Raw genomic sequence first — 20,001 nt, forward strand, 5'->3', positions numbered from 1 at the left:
ACTTCAGCTCCAATCAGTTCAGTTCAGTTCAAATCCTAATTTTCCTCTCTCATAAACAATTCATTTCAATTCAGTTCAACTTCAATCAATTCAGTTCAACTCATTTCACTAAATATGAACAGGGCCTTAGTCATATAAAATTTGGACTTTACCACTATACAAGCTCACTAAAGATATTAGTGAGTTAATGAGTCATAAATGCATGAGATGTTCATGATTGACACTTATGAGTCAACTGCGACGTTACGGTAAAGCTTATACCTCATTTGGTAAGCGAGTGAGCTAGCATAAAATTTGAGCTTTTAATTTCACAATTCAATTGTTTGGTGAACAAGTTTTGACCAATTTGTTCATGTTCTGTTCACAAGCATATTGACTCATTTGCGCCTTACCTTATTAGTTATTACTCCCTACAACATAAACAATCTAAAAAAAACAACATAATTAAAAGATTAAACATAAAGGATTACTACTTACTCATATACACTCTTTCCGAATAATAAGTTTTAAATGTGGTTAAGACACAAACCGTACTTTACAAAACCCCCCCCCCCCCCCCCCCTTTTTTTTTTTGTTAATATGTGATTTGGAGTTAGGGAATACTGCCATGTTAATTGGTGAGGCTAGCCTAATTAAGATGGTGGTTTATGAATTGATTACTTCCGGTGGGCTAAATTAATAGATGGAGATCAAAACCAGGTAATTAATAAAAGAGTCCTTAATGAATCAAAAAGTCAATGGCAAGAAGGCTAGGTTATGTCAACGAACGCACAATGCTGACTCATAAGTGATGTGGAAGGCCGCCTGATCGACATGAAGTCGGCAGTTACCTTAATTAGTTTAAGGAATTTCAGTTATCCTAATTAAAGATCCAGCTACGGGACTGATCGCCGCAGCGTATATTAGGGAGGTTATTGGATTTGTACTAAACCGCCATCCAAGTCATCTACCTTACATTTTTAGTCTATTAGATCTGATTGCACACGATGCTTCTTTCATGTTTTCAAATTTTATGATACATCAAATGATTTATTATCGTGTTTTGGATGGTAGCTGATTGATATAATTGGTTGAATTAACTCGTTTGACTAGCTGATAATATTAGCTGATTTGACTACCTAGGTAGCTGGTTGTGAATAATTGATTGTGTAAAAGTGTTTGATAATAATTGTTAATTATTAGTTATTGGTGTATTTCATAACCAAAAAGCAGGGTTCGTTTGGCATCATTGTGTTTTTCTGTTTTTTGGTTTTTAGTTGTTTTTTGGTTTTTTGTTTTTTAAAATCATATGATATATGTCATATAATAAATTAAAAATTAGTGAATCTTATTAAAATTATAATAATTTTGAAAACTGACAATAGAAAAGTGAAAACACCTTTTTCTTGTTTCTTGTTTCTTGTTTCCTGTTTTCGGTTTTTTATTTTCAAAAAAATTGGAAACTGAAAACAAAAATAATGTCAAACAAGCCCTAATTGTTCAATAAGTTGATTTTAAAAAGGCTTTTATATTGAGCTTTTTGAGCCCAATAAGCTCTTTTAATCAACTATTTACCAAACACCTATCCAAATTAGCTTTATAAATTGGTCAAATATCTAATATGACTCAATCAACAAAAAGCTTTCAAAAACAGTTCTTTACCAAACAACGCCTTTAACTTTTTTAATATTTACAATGTACACTATATACTAATTTTGACTATAAATTTAGAGTGAAATATGAAAAATAATTAGTACTCTGTATCAAGTAAAATATTATAAATAGATATTAACGTGAGTTAATAATCTTTTTATTTTTTTTAATTATTGTTTAATTAAATTTATAAATGGTCGTCATCTTATCTTCGTGTTGTAATTTACTTCTTTACTTATGTTGAAGGACTGTTTTTAACTAGGTAGAAGTTGAACGAACCCTAGCAGCTATTGTGGGTTGAAATATACTTTTGTTTCCTAAAATTGTATTAACGCATATAACTATTCTTATTTCTTACTGTATTAGATAAGAATAATGCCAAGTTCAAAGTTTGTGATAGTATAAATAATATAGACTTAATAGCACATAATTAGAGAAGTCATTGATTATTGATCAAAAAGTTAAGGAAATTCTTAATTTTCATAAAGGGTGCATTTTACAATTGAGCATTACGAAGTAATTATCATCTGATTAATCAGGGTAAGAAATCACTATTGTATTTGTTCATGATAGTAGAAATAATAGATGTATGAACAGAGACTTAAAGATAAGAACTATCAACAAATTCTTTTGACAAGTCAAAAAAGAATGTATAACAACAAGCAGAACCAACATTGTAGGAAGGAAAATGCCGGAAATCATACATGAGCTAGTTGCTCTCATTCCGGCTTCCTTCGACATATTTCATGCCTAACTCATTTAGGCCTTGTTTATGTTCATGTTCATTTGGATCTCATTCTTTGAAGCAAAGTAGTCTTCTTCAGTAAAATGTGGTTTGGTATCAAAATTAATTCCTACAATTATACAACATCAGCCGGTTGTGAGATTTCTAATGGTATGGACTGTACTTTAGAGCTTCTCTCATTCCTACTGCCTTCGGCGAATTTCATGCTTACTTTATGAAGCCCTCGTTGCTGCTCTTCTGAGTCCCATTCCCTCATGTAGTAGTCTTCTTCTGTAACACCCGGTTTTGGACCGGCCAACATACCGCCCCATTGAGGGAAGTATATGGTTGTTAAGCTAAGGGTAGTAACAATGATTATAATACCCATGTATGTTATTCCATCTTCTAATTTGAATTGTGAACCTCTGAAGAATATTACTTGACATATCACTGCACCCGCGTTTCCACCTGCCCCTGATATGCCCTGTACCACGCCCATTGACCTGAAAATAAACGTACAGTCAAAGTGAGATACGTGAATAATGCAAACAGTCAACAAAAATGAAACACTTAAAAAAAACAGAGGAAGTAAATTAAAGTACCTTCTAGAGACAAAGGGAACAACCCCGAAACAAAGGCCTTCGGCTGCTTGGACTAGAAAAGAGAAGATCATCATGACCGCAATGGAAGTACTCAACGAGTCGAGTCGTCCCATAACAATACACATTACACCACTTAGTGTCTGAACAGTCCACCACCCCCATAACCTCCCCCTCATTCCAAACATTTTCGCCATGAAATCAGAAAACAATCCACCAGAAGACCTAGAGAAAATATTAACCATCCCAAAAAGTGCACCAACAATGCCTGCTAGGCTAAGGTTAAGATTAAACCTATCATAGTAGTAGTAAACAACAATGTTGTTCACGGCTAACTCGACCCCAAAACTAAACCCATAACCTATAGCAGTAATCCAACCCCTGTAATTGGTAATCGCATGATATACAATCTTCTTCGCGTTGTCCTTGTGCATCACACCGGACTTTTGTAATTGAAGAAAATTTCCATCAGGAAGGTCTTGGCCTAATAGCATAACTGCAAATGCTGCAAACATTTGCATAAAAGCGGGCACGAAAAATGCAACCCTCCAAGCTATAAATGGTGTATTGGCCATAGTATTATTAAGAATTAGATTGTATAGAAGTGGCATGAGGAGATTAGCCACCCCTCCGCCGAGGTTTCCCCACCCGCCCGACTGGCCGTTAGCAAGGCCAACAACCTTAGGAGAAAACATACAACTCATCCAGTATTGTGTAGACACAAAAGTGGCTAAAGAAAATCCGGTAAAAAACCGCATCATGAAAAAAGTAGCTGGTGTGGTAGCCATAGAAGATAAAAAAACAGCAGGTACTGTTAGAAAACAGACTGTTGCTGAGGCAAGGCGAGGACCGGTTAAGTCACAGGCAGCACCTAAGGCTAGACGGGCGAAAATCGCCCCGGAAACCGAACCAACACCGGCATTGCCAATGTCACTCGCGGTTAGGTTAAGGTTATCTCGGATAATTGGTAGAAGGGGTGGTGCAGCAAATGTGCAAATAAAACAAGTGAAATATTGAAACCAACATAAGTGAAATGCTCTCATATGAGGCTTTTCTATAGAAAATAATGGAAATGTCATGGCCTTGTTTTCTGTATCTACCGGAAAACTATATTTTTTTGATACTTCAAGTACACCGATATTATTCTCATTTTGAGTTTCCATAATGATTTACGATATGATCAGTAATATCACCTTAATAAAAACAACAACAATCGAAACCTTAATTTTAAAGATGGGAAACGAATACTTTTATAATACAATGTACGAGTATTTGAATTGGCTCGTATCAAAGAAAGGAGGTAAGTGAGTTTAGGATGAAAAATAAGGTTCATCCAACAAAGCTATATATAGTACTTTTTGCTTGTTCATGAATTAAGATGTTGTTTTAGGTTGAAAATGAGTACGGAAAATACGGAATTAGTAAATAGTAATATATGTGCAAGTGGTTATAAGCTTAATTAGTTATTATCTTAATTAGTTCATTTCTGACAGCTTATCAATTAATCATGTGGAAGAACATTATGAATGTGATATGATATGTATAGTTGCATATCACAATGTATTATTTATCACAATATAATGCATGATATATTTGGGTTGTTAGAGGTGAGAATTATTTAATCATTTATTTAATCATACTACAAATATAACGAAAGTTCATCAAATTAGATGAGGACAAATGTTGTAATTAATGACATACTTGATGAAAATGATAAAATTAAAGGTGTTAAGTCAAAGATTGAATAAAATAGAGTAGAAGTATGAAATTCAGCAAGTGGCGCAATTAGTGAAGCATGCAGCAAATTAAAGCAACAACCTTGCTTAAATAAAATTAAAAAGCAATTAATAAGAAAGTAAAGATGAAGTGCGGTTAAAAAATTGGAAAATTCACGTGAAAACGTTTATGAAGCCGAAACGCTGGCTTCAAATGCGTTTTCCTACATCCTAATTGTACTAATTGTACTATACGAATATTATTATTTTTTCATTTTTTTAAAAAAAAAATTGGTTAGGAAAAGCACCTTATTAAATGAGCCAAAAAGTTACTCTGTACTTCATAATTTATAGTAAATCCTTGGTGTATCTATCCCTATATACACGTAGGTACATGTAAGAATTTATCGCCCTGTACTTTACGGTACAAAATCACATCATACAATTAGTAAGGGGTTAAAGATTAGGTTAATTAAGATAAGAGCCCTAATTAATTAGAAATTGGCCTAGTATCTTTTTTTTTTTTTTGGCATAAGTATAACAAAGTAAACAAAGTGTGAAGCAATTATTACGTGGGTATAATAACACGATTATTTTATTATCAATTCACAATTTAAATCAAATTTTCAACACTTATAAAATTATTATCTTAATAATTTTTTAATTTTTTTTTTTAAAAAAAAATTGAGAGGCAAAAGACAGATTGTAGATTTGTAACGAGTTACTCATGACATTAATTTTTTCTCTTCAAATCAAGTTAGTTAAGGAAGTTTTGAAGAGTATACATAGAATATTCTCCTCAGTTTAAGGTTCAACTTAATCAAAAACTTAAACAATTAAGCGTATGGTTAAAATCCTTTGTTCACATCCCTTCCCTTGCTTACCAACCCTTGAATTGAATCCGTGTCCTCATGCAACCAAGCAAATGATTGGTGCCAATAACAAGACACACAAGGAGGGTTCGTTTATACACACTAAAAGGTTTTAATTATTTTTGTTAAAATTTAATTAGAGATCGACTAATCTACTTGTATAATGCTAGTAGTAGATGATTTTCAGCTAGTAGTCTTATACTACCTCCGGTTTACATTAATCGCAACAAAGGAATATTGTGCATGTGTTTTAATTGCAAGCTGAATTGGAAATCATGATCACTTACAAACTAAAGTGCCCTTGTGTTATTGATAAATCCAACAACAAACCTCGAAATTGCAATATGCAAATCTGATCTTTAGTTCTTTAATAATTAAACCACATACTACCACTTATAATCACTACACATTATTACAGTAATTTCAATTAAGTAATCTACAATCAATTAAATTGACAGAGATGATAAGGAAACGTGTCATCGATGTAAGCTAGATTCTTTCTTATCGATGGACAAGTTAAGTTAAGCACAATAAACTTTCATGACAATAATTACGCACAATATAAGTACACAACAACATAGTGCAACTTGCTAAGGTTATCATGCTTTGATTCCTCCGTATTATTAAGTTTAATTTATTATTTGATAATTTTTGGTCTTTGACTTCTACAAATATATTCCCATTTTTTCCAATTTGATAAATCATAGAAGCTTCGCGATGTAGTTAGTTGTTGAATAGTTGATCAGTCTGTTGTAATGTTGTCATTGTATTTTCATCAACTGTATGTTATGTCCAATTTTTAAAACTCGGTAACCTATGGAGTTGACCTTGCTTTGTGTAAAGAACAAAAAAAAAAAAATTATACAAATACCGTAGATCTTAGTTTCAAAAATATAGTTAAAAAAGTGTCTTCGATTGATCTTGGATTGGAATTGAACAAATATCTATCGATAGGTCATTAATTTGTCTCGCTAGGTAATTTAGGCCTATTTATCGAGAAAGTATAAGAGGATATATTTTTCATCCCAAAAGGAACCTAGCTAGGGTTTACAGCCTTCCGCATAAAGACAAAATTAAATCACCAAGATCAGATGCAATGAACACTAGAAAGAAAAAAGTGGCTCTTCATATTCAATTATTATAGTGTATGAGGTAAAGATAAATAAAGGAAGGTGCCTTGAATATCATATCGGCAACAGAACCAACAACATTATTCTACAACTATTGTACAAACTCCTTATCAGTAACTACTGACCTTTTTAACACACACTTGTACCATAACATTTATCCACTTGACAAGCATCACAATCACCCCTATGTGACATACAAATTGAAATGATGCATATATTAATTGTCCAAGTTTCACTCAAGATAGATCAAAGATACACAAAAGTCCTAAATACAAGCTACCTAACTAATTTTTATATACCCACAAATAGAAGCAAGTGTCTGTTCTCATTGACTGAATTGAACTGAACTGAAAATAATCTGATAAGAATAGGCCCAAATCAAACAAAATTCTTGAGAAACAAAGGTTCAACAATTCGTATAATAACTTACCATAGTATTATGTTTTGGTTCTTGGAAGAAACTTTGTCTTTATAATATACTTCATAACTTCAAGTCGTATAAATTATTACTCCACTTAATATCTGACTTAGCAACAACGAACAATTAACAATCTCTTAGTAATATTAAAAAAATCAACTCTTTTGGTCTATTACAGTTGTGCATTTGAACATAGAAAAGCAGTTAGTTCGGTGTACGTAGTACGGAGAAGTTGTGATCAAGTGTCACGACGACCAACACGGCTACACGTTGTACTTAATTTGTACTATACGGACTTACATATTAGTCATTGATATGACATCTTCGCACATGCTTTGTCTTTTTTGTTAATTTAATTCCGTATTTTGTGGAGATAATCTAGCTTACCACATGATTAATGGCATTAAACCATTTTACAATTACAATTATATATTTTATTTCGAGAAAAAAGCCAAGGTTTAAATAAACCCAAGGAATTCATACATACAAAAATTGGAACCATGGTGAAATTAAACTCATTCAATATATAAATGAAATGCATGAATAAAAGTACATTAACTAAGATATTAAGCGAATATAGCTTAATTATTAGATATGTAATTAATTTGTGTGTATATAAAACAAACTTAGCAACACATTGTGAAACTTTAAAATAATTTGAGTTTTGTTTAGATTATAAAATACATCAAATTAATAGAAATCTAGGGTTTAATTATTGTATATACATTGATCAAATGCCATGCCATTAAAGAGTTAAAGTATAACATTTACCTTTTATTATTTGGTTATTTTGTACAGGTATTCGTGCTCGAACAATATAATCTAAACTCCAACAACTAACAATTACACTCGATGTTATATTATAGTTGGTTCTGAGAGTGAGGAATAGGTCAAGTAGTTAGAGCTTCACTCCCGATTCTAGGAGGTCCTGGGATCGATTCTCACCCCCGCCCTTATGGCTCTCTAAATACCAAAAAAAAAAATAATAATAATAATAATAATAATAATAAAAATAGTTAGTGCTTAGTTTCGAAATGAATATTAGCATGTGGTAGGCCAAATAGCTAGATTATAACTCCACTAATTTCGGAATATTTCATATGAAACAAAACATGTGAGAAATGTCATAAAACCGAATAAACTAATTAAAGAATTAAAAAAAACATTAAGAAAAGTCAATGAGCATAAGTTTAATTATCAAAGTATATAAGGCGAAGGAATCGAAGCCTGATATCTTATCACTTTCGCATTACAAAAAATGATATCTTATCACCTTCAAACCAACTTGCATTGATAACAGCATATTCCGAGTATAAAATTTTGTTAAGTCGGCAAAATTATTAATACCAAATACTCCGTATTTAATCAGCTACCCGTTAAAAAAAGCCATGCAAATATCACACGTCACCGTATACTCCGTAGTACGGAATAAAGTTGCAAAGTATGGGGTATATTGCCCAAATGTATATAAGATGATTATGGCTAAGGTTATTTTGGAAAAATTTTGACATCTAAATTGATTTTTTTTTTTTTTTTTTTTTTTTTTTTTTTTTGAGAATACATCTAAATTGAAATTGATCAAATGCTATTTAGAGCATTTAGTACCTCCGTTTCATATTACTTGCAACGATTGGATATTTTTTTCTCTCTACTTTATGTCAAATCATTACAAATAATATGAAACGGAGGTAGTATATTTTAACTTACTAAAAAATTTTAGATACACAACATACCCGGGTGTAATGTGTCAAATACACCTAAAATTATTTTCAGCTCTTGTTTAAAAAAAACTTTATCAAATGAGTAAAAACCAGCCCTTAGATACACCTACTTATACATGCACTTAGAGTAAAATGTTGTGTTAATTTACAACTAATTCAACTCTTTGAATAGTTTTTCTAAGGCGTTATTTAAATAAATATGAACATTTAATTATAAAAATTATAATTTCAACACCTTATGAGTATTATTTTAGCCTTTTAGGATTCAACCGTTCAAGTAATATACTTGTTCCTAGCTATCATCTACCAAGTTTTACAAAAAACAAATTAAAATTATTCTAAGTATAAAATTAAAAGCCAGAAACGCGTTTCAAGTATTTAGGGGCAGGACTTCATAAACCTTTATTTCACGTGAAATGAACGGTAACGTGAGGTATTGACTTTAAACTCTACTTATCTAAGTTATCTTGACTAATTTTTTTAATTTTCTTTTTAGGCGCAAAGTAAGGTTATAGTTTGACTTACTGCTTCAGTTATTATGCCACATTCATGCAGACGAATTGTATTGGATATATTTTACTCAATCTAGTATTATACGGCTAACACCGTACCTTTGTCGATTTATGTAGTAATCAAAGTTTTTCCTTTGTTTAATCAACTTCATCTTATCATCCACTACATTCCCTTGTCATTTCATGAATAATTATGTATTCATATTCACATTTGGTTTCTCTACATATGTACAAAATTTCGACTTTTATACTATTTATATATTTTTCTCCTTTTGTTTATTTATCTATTAACTGATTATTATACTTGCATGTCAATGTATATACGACATCTCTGAAAAAATAATAAGAAATAGATGATTGAATGAAATTCTAACTCTTTTTTTTCTCCCAAATTACACCATTTGCCATTGTGATGTGCATATCACAGCTTCAATCAAGAGTTTCCAAGGCTCATTTAATTTTCAAATAATGCTATTATTAGTTTTAATTAGCCTAAGTTAAAACAACACCTTGATAATTCGTATAATTTCCCAATTTCACATACCTTCTTCCAAAAAATGTGATCGCGATCTAATTAGTTGAACATAGCTTGGGTGAATGAAGTGTTAGAACCATAAACGTAATACGTGATACCTTGAAAATTGTCAAGCCGCCATATCAACTTTACTTTTGTTTAGTGATGTCAGGTTCATTCTAAAACCAATTGCTGATATAATTGGAGAAAGATGGAAGCTCACCAACATTATAAACTTGTATTTTATTAGTCGTCTCTCTTTAATTATTTCATTAATGTGGGACAATTAATCCCAACTCACATGAGAACAATTATATTTTAGACAAGATATTGACGTCATTTACTTTTGTAAATTTATTAAAAAGACAATCTTGATTTATGCATGCAATCAATCATGTTATGAAGATAAATCTACACCAATATGAACTGATCATCTGAGACTTAGAAGTATATTTGTTATTTCATAGCCACAAATTCTCAATAAATTAACAAAAAATCATGTATTACAAACAGAAAGCCAGTCAAGCTAGACATTGGCTGGCCGTGTGCCCCGTCGTGTGCTACCATCTTCTTCTGATACATAATGTTTGGCTGTAGAACTTCTCTCATTCCTGCTGCCTTCGGCGAATTTCATGCTTACTTTATGAAGCCCTTTTGCCTGCTCATCTGCATCCCATTCCTTCATGTAGTAGTCTTCTTCTGTAACACCTTGTTTTGGACCGACCAACATACCGCCCCATTGAGGGAAATATATCGATGCTAAGCTAAGGGTTGTAACAATGATTATAATACCCATGTATGTTATTCCATCTTCTATTTTAAATTGTGAACCTCTGAAGAATATTGCTTGACATATCACTGCACCCGCGTTTCCTCCTGCTCCTGATATGCCCGATACCAACCCCAAAGATCTGAAAAAAACACACGTACGTACAACTTTTACAAGTTAGCATCTGTAGGACTGTAGCAAGTAAAAAATTATAAAAAGTTGATATTTTACTTTTTACGCTAAGACATATAAAACAGAGAAAAAAACAGAGAAATTATTGAAGTAGTATGATTAATTTACCTTCTTGAGACAAAAGGAACAACCCCAAATGTGAGTCCTTCAGAAGCTTGAACAAGAAAGCAAAAGATCAACATGACTGCAATGGTAGCGCTTAAAGTGTCAAGGCGTGCCATAATAATACACATTACACCACTTAGTGTCTGAACACCCCACCACCCCCACAATCTCCCCCTCATTCCATACTTTTTCGCCATGAAATCCGAAAACAATCCACCACATGACCTAGAGAAAATGTTAACCAGACCAAATAGTGCACCAACAATTCCTGCAAGGTTAAGGTTAAGATTGAACCGATCATAGAAGTAGAAAACAATGACATTTGTGACGGCTAGTTCAACTCCGAAACAGAATCCATATCCTATAGCAGTGATATAACTTCTGTAATTGGTGACTGCATGATAAATAACCTTCTTAGCATTGTCCTTGTGCATTTCACCAGATTTCTGAAGGCGAAGAAAATTCCCATCAGGAAGGTCTTGGCCTAACAGCATAACAGCAAACGTCGAAAACATCTGAAAAAAAGCCGGTATGAAGAATGCAATCCTCCAGGCAGTGAATGCTGTTTCAGGTCCAGTACACTTGAGGATTAAACTGTAAAGAAGTGGCATGACAAGGTTAGCTACTCCTCCGCCGAGGTTCCCCCATCCACCTGACTGACCGTTAGCAATACCAACTACTCTAGGGGAGAACATACAGCTCATCCAATACTGTGTAGACACAAAAGTGGCTAGAGAAAATCCGGTAAAAAACCGCATCAGGAAGTAACTAACAGGTGTGCTAGCCATTGCAGAGAGGTAAACAGCAGGTACTGTGAGTAAACAGGTGACTGCAGAAGCGAGACGAGGACCTGTCATGTCACAGGCAAAACCTAAGGCAAGACGGGCAAAAATCGCCCCGGAAACAGATGCAATCCCTGCATTACCAATGTCACTGGCTGTAAGATTAAGGTTATCACGGATAATTGGTAACAGAGGCGGAGCTGCAAATGTTGACAGAAAACAAGTGAAATATTGAAACCAACTCAAATGAAATGCTACCATATGAGGCTTTGCAATTGAAAATAATGGAAAAATTGTGGCCTTATTTTCTGTATCAACTGGCAGAACAAATTTTTTTGTTTCAGATAACTCGTAATTCTCTCCAACAATATTGGAAGCCATGTTGTACTTTTCGTGCTATTTTTTGGTCTGAAATTAGATTATAATGTGTTAGATGTTATTTTGGGTTCAACTTTATATTGTAGTTTGTACACTTTTGAGTTGAAGAGGTCATTAGTAGTACTATTTATGTGTACATATTTCTTTTTATTGGTTTTTATCATCCTATGACTTGTTCCTGCGTCTTGTTTTGTCGTTTGCTAGCGAGCTCAGCGGAGTCTCTGTCTTTTACCATGACTCATGAACCTAAGGTTTCTGTATGATGTTGATTTTTTGTTAGGAATATACTCCGTACAACTTGTTCGTGCGTCTTGTTTTGTCGTCTGATAATGAATTTTATGTACTCTTTAACATTTTGTATGAATGATTGAATGAAGCTATTCTTAGAGCATTATATTACAGTGTAAATTCATTCATTATCATAAAGTATCAATGTTATACTACCTACTAAACGAGTCGTTAAAGTTGTAAGAGTAAAGTACGTGAATGATCATCTACATGATAATAAAGTCTATGACTTCATTGACAATTTGACAGTTCATTGCTATTAACATGGCTCTTTCTTGACAGGAAGTTGAATGAAAACTAATAGTTTCGCCGAATAACGTTGGTATATTCTGTTATTAGTTCTTTTGAAGCTTTAAGAAATTATTCTTGTATTCAATCATCTTTCAACAAAGTTAATAAATTTATGTTGATTGACTTCTACAAATGTCCAAATTATATTTTTATTGGACTATAGTAGGATTGTAGGAAGAAATAAATTATACTCTAAATGTAATGTAGTTGTAATCACGAACCCAATCTCCCGCTTGATATGCCTCATTATACTCTAAACACAATTAAATTGATTAATTTGAAATTTCCAATTACAATATATTCAATCATATTTCAACATTTTTGGAACATTATATGTAGGCTGATTTGTCGTATTAGTGTAGAAAATGGAGGATTTTTGACAAATTCAGGCATTATATTGTCAATGTCATACAAGTACAATAAATATCCAACTTCATAATCATATTGTACTAATCATGAGGAAATCTAGATGCTAATACAACTGGTCTTCGCAGTCATTCAATAAGTACTCACATGCATATGTACTTAACTAGAGCTAGCTTATATCATGCTTCAATTCCTAATAAGTACTAATTTCACGACTCGTTTGATATACTTCCTCCATTAAATGTTAATTGCTACAAAGGAATTTTTTTATCTCACAAAAAATACCCTTTGTTGCAATTAACATTTAACGGAGGAAATACAAGGATAAAACAAATGAAGCATGAACTCAGGTTTCTCGATCCTACCCAGCTTCACAGTACTGTAAATATTTTCGAGCGCGATCCTTCTCCCACAGCCTGAATTCTTAGCGGCAACAGGCCAACGGATACTGTTTTGAAGGCAAATCTTACACAAGTGTGATAATTGCTGTGAATAATGGGTCAGGGTCCAAGATAACTTCTCGCACTAGTGCCTTATTTGAATTGAAAGGATCAGAAGTAATTGCTCTCAACTTTGCAAAGAAAAAGCGTAAACTAAACACATCAGTAGTAAATTTTAATTCCGCGAGATCCAATATCATGCAAGTATGCAACTCTAAATGAGATTAACTAGATTCGAAATTTATGGTAGAAAAAATTGGGAAACTTCCCCTTCTTTACATGATCAAAAATTTTACACCCCAAACAGACATTAAAAGGAAAGCTAACATACTAGTATTATACTAATATATCTTTTTTTTTTAAAAAAAAAAATGAAATACTGTAAAGATTCTGAATAGAGAGAAGGAAAGAAAAGTGACATAATGACATTACATGAATGTGGTTAGCCAACAAATCCATAAGTTTGTACTATAGTGGAGGATAGAAGTATGATGATAAGGAGAATCCTAAAAAGAGGAAGCCACCGACGGTGGCGACTGTACGTTGTGAGATCCTGGACGCCAACATGCTTCCTCCCACCACAGCTACTGAAGTGCAGACCAAATGGCCCAGTATGGCCCCCACGCATACGCCCAACGCGTTTTTGTGTGTGGCCAGCTGTGGTATCAAGATAATATTTTCATTAGAGTTATCAAAGCTGCAAGTCAAGAACCAGGACAAAATTTCGTACAAAAGCAATCCATACATATAAAGCAAAACCCATTATAAATTTATAATGCATGCACCAGCTTTACTACTTTTGGTGAAAATAAGATAGATTTGCCAATTACGCAAAAATAAAACCAGAACCACAGGAACTCTGTCCACATTTACATATTTTCCTTGTGCTTAAAATCAAGGGCTTGATGACTCGTAAAGAAAACAGCAGGCAACAGTTATTATTAGAAGCAAAACAACGACATGCAAAACTAGCAAGGAAATGAGAAACGATGCAACAAAAGAATTCATCACAAGACAAATTGAAATTATGAGCTAGTAGCATGACAATATTCCCGTTCACTGAGATTATAGCTGCTGCTTAAAGCAATGCAAGTCATATTGTCATGAATTTAAAAGGCAGAGAGAAAACTTGTATAAGTGCTTATGGTTTATAAATTCAATGGAAGTTGAACTTACAGCAATTGTAGCAATCTGACTACGATCCCCCCATTCAGCCAAGAAGGTGAGAATAAATGACTGCAAAATATGTAAAGCAACAATATTAGATGATCCGCGTTGCAGTAAGACTCTTCTAAGAGGTTCAATGACAATTTTAAAATAACATTAGCATGACCTCCCTTATAAATAATTAGATATAATGAGGGATTGCATATATTTTGTTTTCCAGATACTAGAAGAATTAATTAAATATATAAATCAGTTTCAAGCATACCTCCAAGAATATAGGAGTTAAAAATCTTGATAAGAAACGGCGTATGGATGTTTTGCCTTGTCCTCCCTCGAGCTTTTCTTCAACCTGGAAAAATATATATGTAAATAAATAAAATAAAAATTAAACCAGATATTAAGTAAAAGAATTTTAATAAATACGGAGGCACCCCAAATCTGTAAGCAGAAATTACATAGCTACTCAACTACTAAAGCAAGAGTCAGCCTTGGTGTTTCATATATTACAAGGGAACTACAGAGGGGGATATAATGTTCCAGGCATGCAGCCATGAATTGTCCTTGCTCCCAATAAAGTCAGGCAATATAAGAAAATTTCTCTAAACAATTAATCCAAGAAGGACAGGTATCAAATATAAAAGCCATACAAAGTAAAAAAATATAGAACACTAAATAAACATTAGAGCCACTCATTGCAACACACTAAGCAGTGATGTCAAGGAGTCTTATTGATCGATACATAAACATCAAACAAAACCAGTCTCATAACCCAAAGAAAAAAGATAATGAAATTCAATCATAAATTGCACAAGTAACATACTAGCACTTTGTTGATTACAAGAATAATATATGTTCAAAGGCATGCCACATAGTGCTCCCAGAAAAAAGAAATAAAGGCAACCAACAAGAAAGAAGCATCCACATGCAAAATGCAAAGAAGTTAAAGTAGAAAGAGGAATGATGACATACCTCTTCCATTTCCTTCTTCTGTGATGCTTTAGGATCAGACTTCCAAGCAATGTAAAGCAGACGCAAACCAAAAAATAGATAAAGAACTGCAGGGAAAAAAGAAAATATACATTGTAAAAAAATAAATATAGCACATAACCCAATAAGTTGATAAGCAAAATAATCAAGCAATATGAAACAGCAGTCATTAACTAGGGATTTTTCAGTGTTTTGAGTGTGGGTGGGTGGGTGGGGGAATTGTTAAATGTTAGCTCACATTACTGCTTAGGGTATTGAATAAACTGAGAAAAAGTGCATAGTTCTAGACAAACTGCAAATCAACTCCTACAAGTGCCGCTAATGCACCATGGAACATCTGTGTTGGTTAAATATGCATAAAAAAAAAAATAGCTAATGAGATACCAACAACGCAGAAAATAAGATATTTGAACATTTTGGGGTTCAGAGATAAATAATCACACATCCATCCCCACACACAATAAAATTAAATTAAATAAAATATGCATGAAATAGTAGTATAACTATCTAAAAGAAGGCTAACCCTTCCCCACACACAACAAAGAACACAACATTAACAGCATATACAAGATATACCTGTAGCTGCACTGTTTGTATGCTTCCTTGATATCAAATTTGGAACTATCCTACCAAGTCCAGTGGAGAGAACCTATTGACAAAATCACATCAATGAGCCTCACCAAAGCACAACACATTATCTTCCATAGTTGCAAATGCATGTGGTTGCAGAAAATCACATGGAAGTACAAGAAGATAAAGAGAAAATTCTTGCTAAATAAAGAGGGGGAAAAAAAAAAAAAAAAAAAAAAAAAAAAAAAAAAAAAAAACTTACTGTCATCACAACCAAGGCACTGAGAGCTCCTGATAATACAATGGACTTTGGATGACGCATTGCCATTAAAGCTGCTATGATAAATGTTTCATCCCCGATCTATCACAAAATCATCAGCTATTAAGCCCTACATAATTACATATGCATGAATCTAGCAGGAGTGGACACTGAAAGATAAGATGGAGAGAACTAAGAGTAAATAGTAACAATAGGTGGTGATGATACGTTATGATTTAATGTACAACGATCTGAATATTATTACAGTAGTGGCCAGAGAACAAACCTCGCTCACAAGTATCATACATAAACTTGCAAAGAAGGCATCAAAAACTCCTAAACCAGAGTCCAAATTTATGCCCAAATGTATGGAATCAGCATCTTTTCCCAGGTGCTCCAGCACAATCTGCAACAATAACCCATATTTGTAATCTTGAGATGTATTCATATTACAGGTATTAAAACATATCTACACCAACACCAAAGACTCACCCACCAACACACATATATATTAATGATAAAGCCAACATTGTGTATTATTGTAAGCATAATAGAGCAAGACATCCACACAGATATTCTTTGATAATATAAGGAGAACATAAATGGGAAAATAACTATGGTAAGATGAAGGAAATAAGACCAAAAGAAAGGATTGATTTAACTATCAATACAAGCCTGATACAACATATAAGAAACCAGCAAAATGGGAAGTCTAAATTCCAGAGTCCGAGAAATAAAGAGGTGAGATCAGAGGAGGGAACCTGCCTAGATAACTAAATTCATCCACTGTCCCTCACACAATAGCACATTTCCAGATTTTGTCAACTTAAACCTTAAATTGTCTAAACCTCACCATTGTCATTCATTAAGTACACATACATTAGTAACTAAGATATATCTGAATATGCATTACATGCTGCTGCATGAAGTGGTGACAGCCTTCTAAATTGTCACCATCCCTGGAAGGGATCAAACATAGATATCACTTGTAGCCTCTTGGGCCAATTGTCACCAGAACTGCAAGATTCTATACTGCATGAGTTCAAAACTTCACAAATGTACAGTGACTATCACCATTGGAGTCTTTTGGAAGAACTTCGCAACAAACTCTCAGCTTGAGCAGCTCCAGTACGCTTGTACTCTCCCATTCTTCACATATTAATTTCCTCATGCTTGTCTTCCAAAACGACTCTAATGGTAATATTCACAATAAATTCTAGCTAATCTTGAACTCGGCAACATAAAAACAACTGCAGTTTTTTATGACAAGTGAACCAGATCCAAAAAGACAATTAGGCTATGCATATATCCCAGCCACAGATAATGAAAAATCAAAAGGCAATACACCACTCCATGAAGCAACAAACAGCAATAATCATGACTTCTTAGCTTCAGTATCGAAAGATTTTAGCAACAGTTGACAAATAGTTAAAATGTTAGATAGCTCTTAGTGTATTTGCTTTGATGTGTCTTATGTCAGTAAAACCCTTCACTAAAATAAACATTAAATAAATAAACAACTCTTTATGATACAAGATTTCAAAACCTTGCAGCTTTAAGGTAGGCCACTAGCAATTTCGATTGAAAGAGCTTTAATCATGGAACTCTCATATCATTGTCGCCCTATTGACCATAATATCTTACCCCTTCAAAAGGACAAAAGTTATGCCCCACCAATTCACCACAAATTGCTACTAAAATTTGCACTCTGACGCAATAAAGTAATTGCATTATTTGACAATGACTAATAAAAGATGCCAGAAATTGACAAAGTTTAATATAATTCTTCCCAAGCGTGGATAATGAAAGATCAAAGATGCTCCTTATGAAGAGCATGCATTCCTAATTAACAAGTTACATTTTCAAACTGAAACACATAGGTCTAATGTAGATGATGATTGGCAATTTATATGCTTATTCAGGTATTTGTAATGAGCCAACAGCAATGTATAAATGCATTCAGGTCTTCTATTAGTTCTATCCCTGAGCTAAAAGCCTACTCGTAATATGCAAGAAGTATAATGATACACCCTCCGTCCCTAAATTACATTCCTACTTTTCTCTATTATGTGAGGAATAAATGCTAGAAGTAGGAATGCAATTTAGGGACGAAGGGAGTACAAAAGAGTTGAAAACCTTGTGTCCATATAACCACTGCCACAGTCTACAAACAAAATACTCATCATTTTCTATGTTGCCTCATAGAGCTTTTAGAGCACTACATAGGCTAAAGGCAAATGCACATTTGCAAACTTGTGGTATGCCTGTCACTTGCATAGGCATGGTACATAGATCAATGAATAAAGTGTCCCTTCCAATATAGCTAACCCTGAATAAACCAACCCTTCCTAAATAACTATCGTTGCATCTCAGAGACTTGGATAACTCATTTATCACAAATCATGTTCTTGATTTAGGCCATGTAACCAAAATTCAGCACTTCAGCAGCATTACTAAAAAAGTAGTGTTAAACTGTTCATCATTATCAGACTATTAATGCATTTACAGAAGAATTAGAACCAAAATGATTAATTAAAATAAATCAATGCATCAAACTTCTATGAATAAACCAATCCCATCAAGATCAATGAAATGAACAAAAATTATCAGAAATTCTAGCACCAAATCACACTACATTCGTTCAAATCACTGAAATCTAGTCAAATCAATGCATTCCTCAAACCTTACTACGCCGTCCCAAATCCTTTACTGATCCACCAACCCTCTCATTCTGATCATCATCACCACTTTCCTGAAAAATTAATACAACTTCATAAGATCTCAAAATTCCCAGAAATTTTAGAATATTGAAATTGTTCACAGATCAAGAAACTAATTACCTGAGCTGAGATAGCAGAAGCAAGCAGCAACCCAATGAAAAAAATCGACAGAACAGCAAATCGGTAAGTCAAATACCTATTTCTAGGGTTTAATCGGAAACCCATTTCCCCAAATCTACAAAAAGAAGAGGGAAATTGGGGGAATTTGAAAAATGATTAGAAATCAGATCTTCAAGGATCTTCGTTGGAAATGTGAAATTGAAAGGAATATCCCCAAAATCGTAAGATAAAAATGGGGAAAGAATCAGAAAATTAGGGTTTGATTTAGCGTAAATTGACCGTAAAGGGGAGATGAAAACAAGATCGAATAATTAAAAATGAGATTTGGGTGGAGTTACAAAAGCAGTTTCTCACTCTAATTCCTGGGTTGAATTAAAAAACGAGGAGAGAGAAAGAGAGAGAGAGAGAGATTAAGCCATGGCCGACAATTGAGTTAACTCGGCGCTTTAACACAGTTGGATACTCCGTATCACAAAATTTGCAAGCTCACCAACCCACCAAGTTGCACTACACTACTACTTTACTTTAGAAGCATCATAGTTGACTCCGTTTATGACTGTTAAACTAATTAGATTATCAACGTGTGTGTATATTATACAGAGTAATCCGTAACGTAGTGAGTATTCGTTGTGTTATTTTGATCATCGTACACCTACTTTATAGGTCAATGCTTGAGAGTAGAGAAGAGGATAAGGGAATCCCTCAACTCCCAAGCAAATGTAGTTAATGG

General features: G+C 33.4%; 3 protein-coding genes across 3 annotated transcripts; all 3 read right to left on the minus strand.

Moving 5' to 3' along the window:
* Nucleotides 1-2,492: 2,492 nt before the first annotated feature.
* On the minus strand, nt 2,493-4,118 carry LOC145577087 (high affinity nitrate transporter 2.5-like). The gene is made up of 2 exons (XM_081634765.1): nt 2,959-4,118; nt 2,493-2,859 (listed from the first exon to the last, which is right to left on the minus strand). Exons 1-2 carry the CDS (start codon nt 4,116-4,118, stop codon nt 2,493-2,495), a joined length of 1,527 nt encoding a protein of 508 aa, XP_081490891.1.
* Nucleotides 4,119-10,363: 6,245 nt separating this feature from the next.
* Nucleotides 10,364-12,066, minus strand: LOC145577088 (high affinity nitrate transporter 2.5-like). Its single transcript, XM_081634766.1, has 2 exons — nt 10,907-12,066; nt 10,364-10,748 (listed from the first exon to the last, which is right to left on the minus strand). Exons 1-2 carry the CDS (start codon nt 12,064-12,066, stop codon nt 10,364-10,366), a joined length of 1,545 nt encoding a protein of 514 aa, XP_081490892.1.
* A 1,601-nt stretch (nt 12,067-13,667) lies between these two features.
* On the minus strand, nt 13,668-19,798 carry LOC145574283 (GDT1-like protein 3). Its single transcript, XM_081632035.1, has 9 exons — nt 19,272-19,798; nt 19,115-19,183; nt 16,718-16,837; nt 16,435-16,533; nt 16,179-16,251; nt 15,585-15,670; nt 14,881-14,964; nt 14,625-14,684; nt 13,668-14,105 (listed from the first exon to the last, which is right to left on the minus strand). Exons 1-9 carry the CDS (start codon nt 19,374-19,376, stop codon nt 13,917-13,919), a joined length of 885 nt encoding a protein of 294 aa, XP_081488161.1. The 5' UTR covers nt 19,377-19,798; the 3' UTR covers nt 13,668-13,916.
* Nucleotides 19,799-20,001: the final 203 nt, after the last annotated feature.

The sequence above is a fragment of the Chenopodium album genome, chromosome 13 (assembly GCF_948465745.1).
Source record: "Chenopodium album chromosome 13, dcCheAlbu1.1, whole genome shotgun sequence".
Classification (NCBI taxonomy): domain Eukaryota; kingdom Viridiplantae; phylum Streptophyta; class Magnoliopsida; order Caryophyllales; family Amaranthaceae; genus Chenopodium; species Chenopodium album.

What these genes read in the sequence shown, in the direction of transcription:
- LOC145577088 (XM_081634766.1), bottom strand. Translation starts at nt 12,066, where the DNA reads ATGGCTTCCAATATTGTTGGAGAGAATTACGAGTTATCTGAAACAAAA. An exon ending in GTTCCTTTTGTCTCAAGAAG is followed by an intron (nt 10,749 to 10,906) that starts GTAAATTAATCA and finishes TGTTTTTTTCAG; the next exon opens with ATCTTTGGGGTTGGTATCGG.
- LOC145577087 (XM_081634765.1), bottom strand. Translation starts at nt 4,118, where the DNA reads ATGGAAACTCAAAATGAGAATAATATCGGTGTACTTGAAGTATCAAAA. An exon ending in GTTCCCTTTGTCTCTAGAAG is followed by an intron (nt 2,860 to 2,958) that starts GTACTTTAATTT and finishes GTTTATTTTCAG; the next exon opens with GTCAATGGGCGTGGTACAGG.
- LOC145574283 (XM_081632035.1), bottom strand. Translation starts at nt 19,376, where the DNA reads ATGGGTTTCCGATTAAACCCTAGAAATAGGTATTTGACTTACCGATTT. An exon ending in TACAAACAGTGCAGCTACAG is followed by an intron (nt 15,671 to 16,178) that starts GTATATCTTGTA and finishes TTTTCCCTGCAG; the next exon opens with TTCTTTATCTATTTTTTGGT. An exon ending in GTCAGATTGCTACAATTGCT is followed by an intron (nt 14,106 to 14,624) that starts GTAAGTTCAACT and finishes TTGATACCACAG; the next exon opens with CTGGCCACACACAAAAACGC.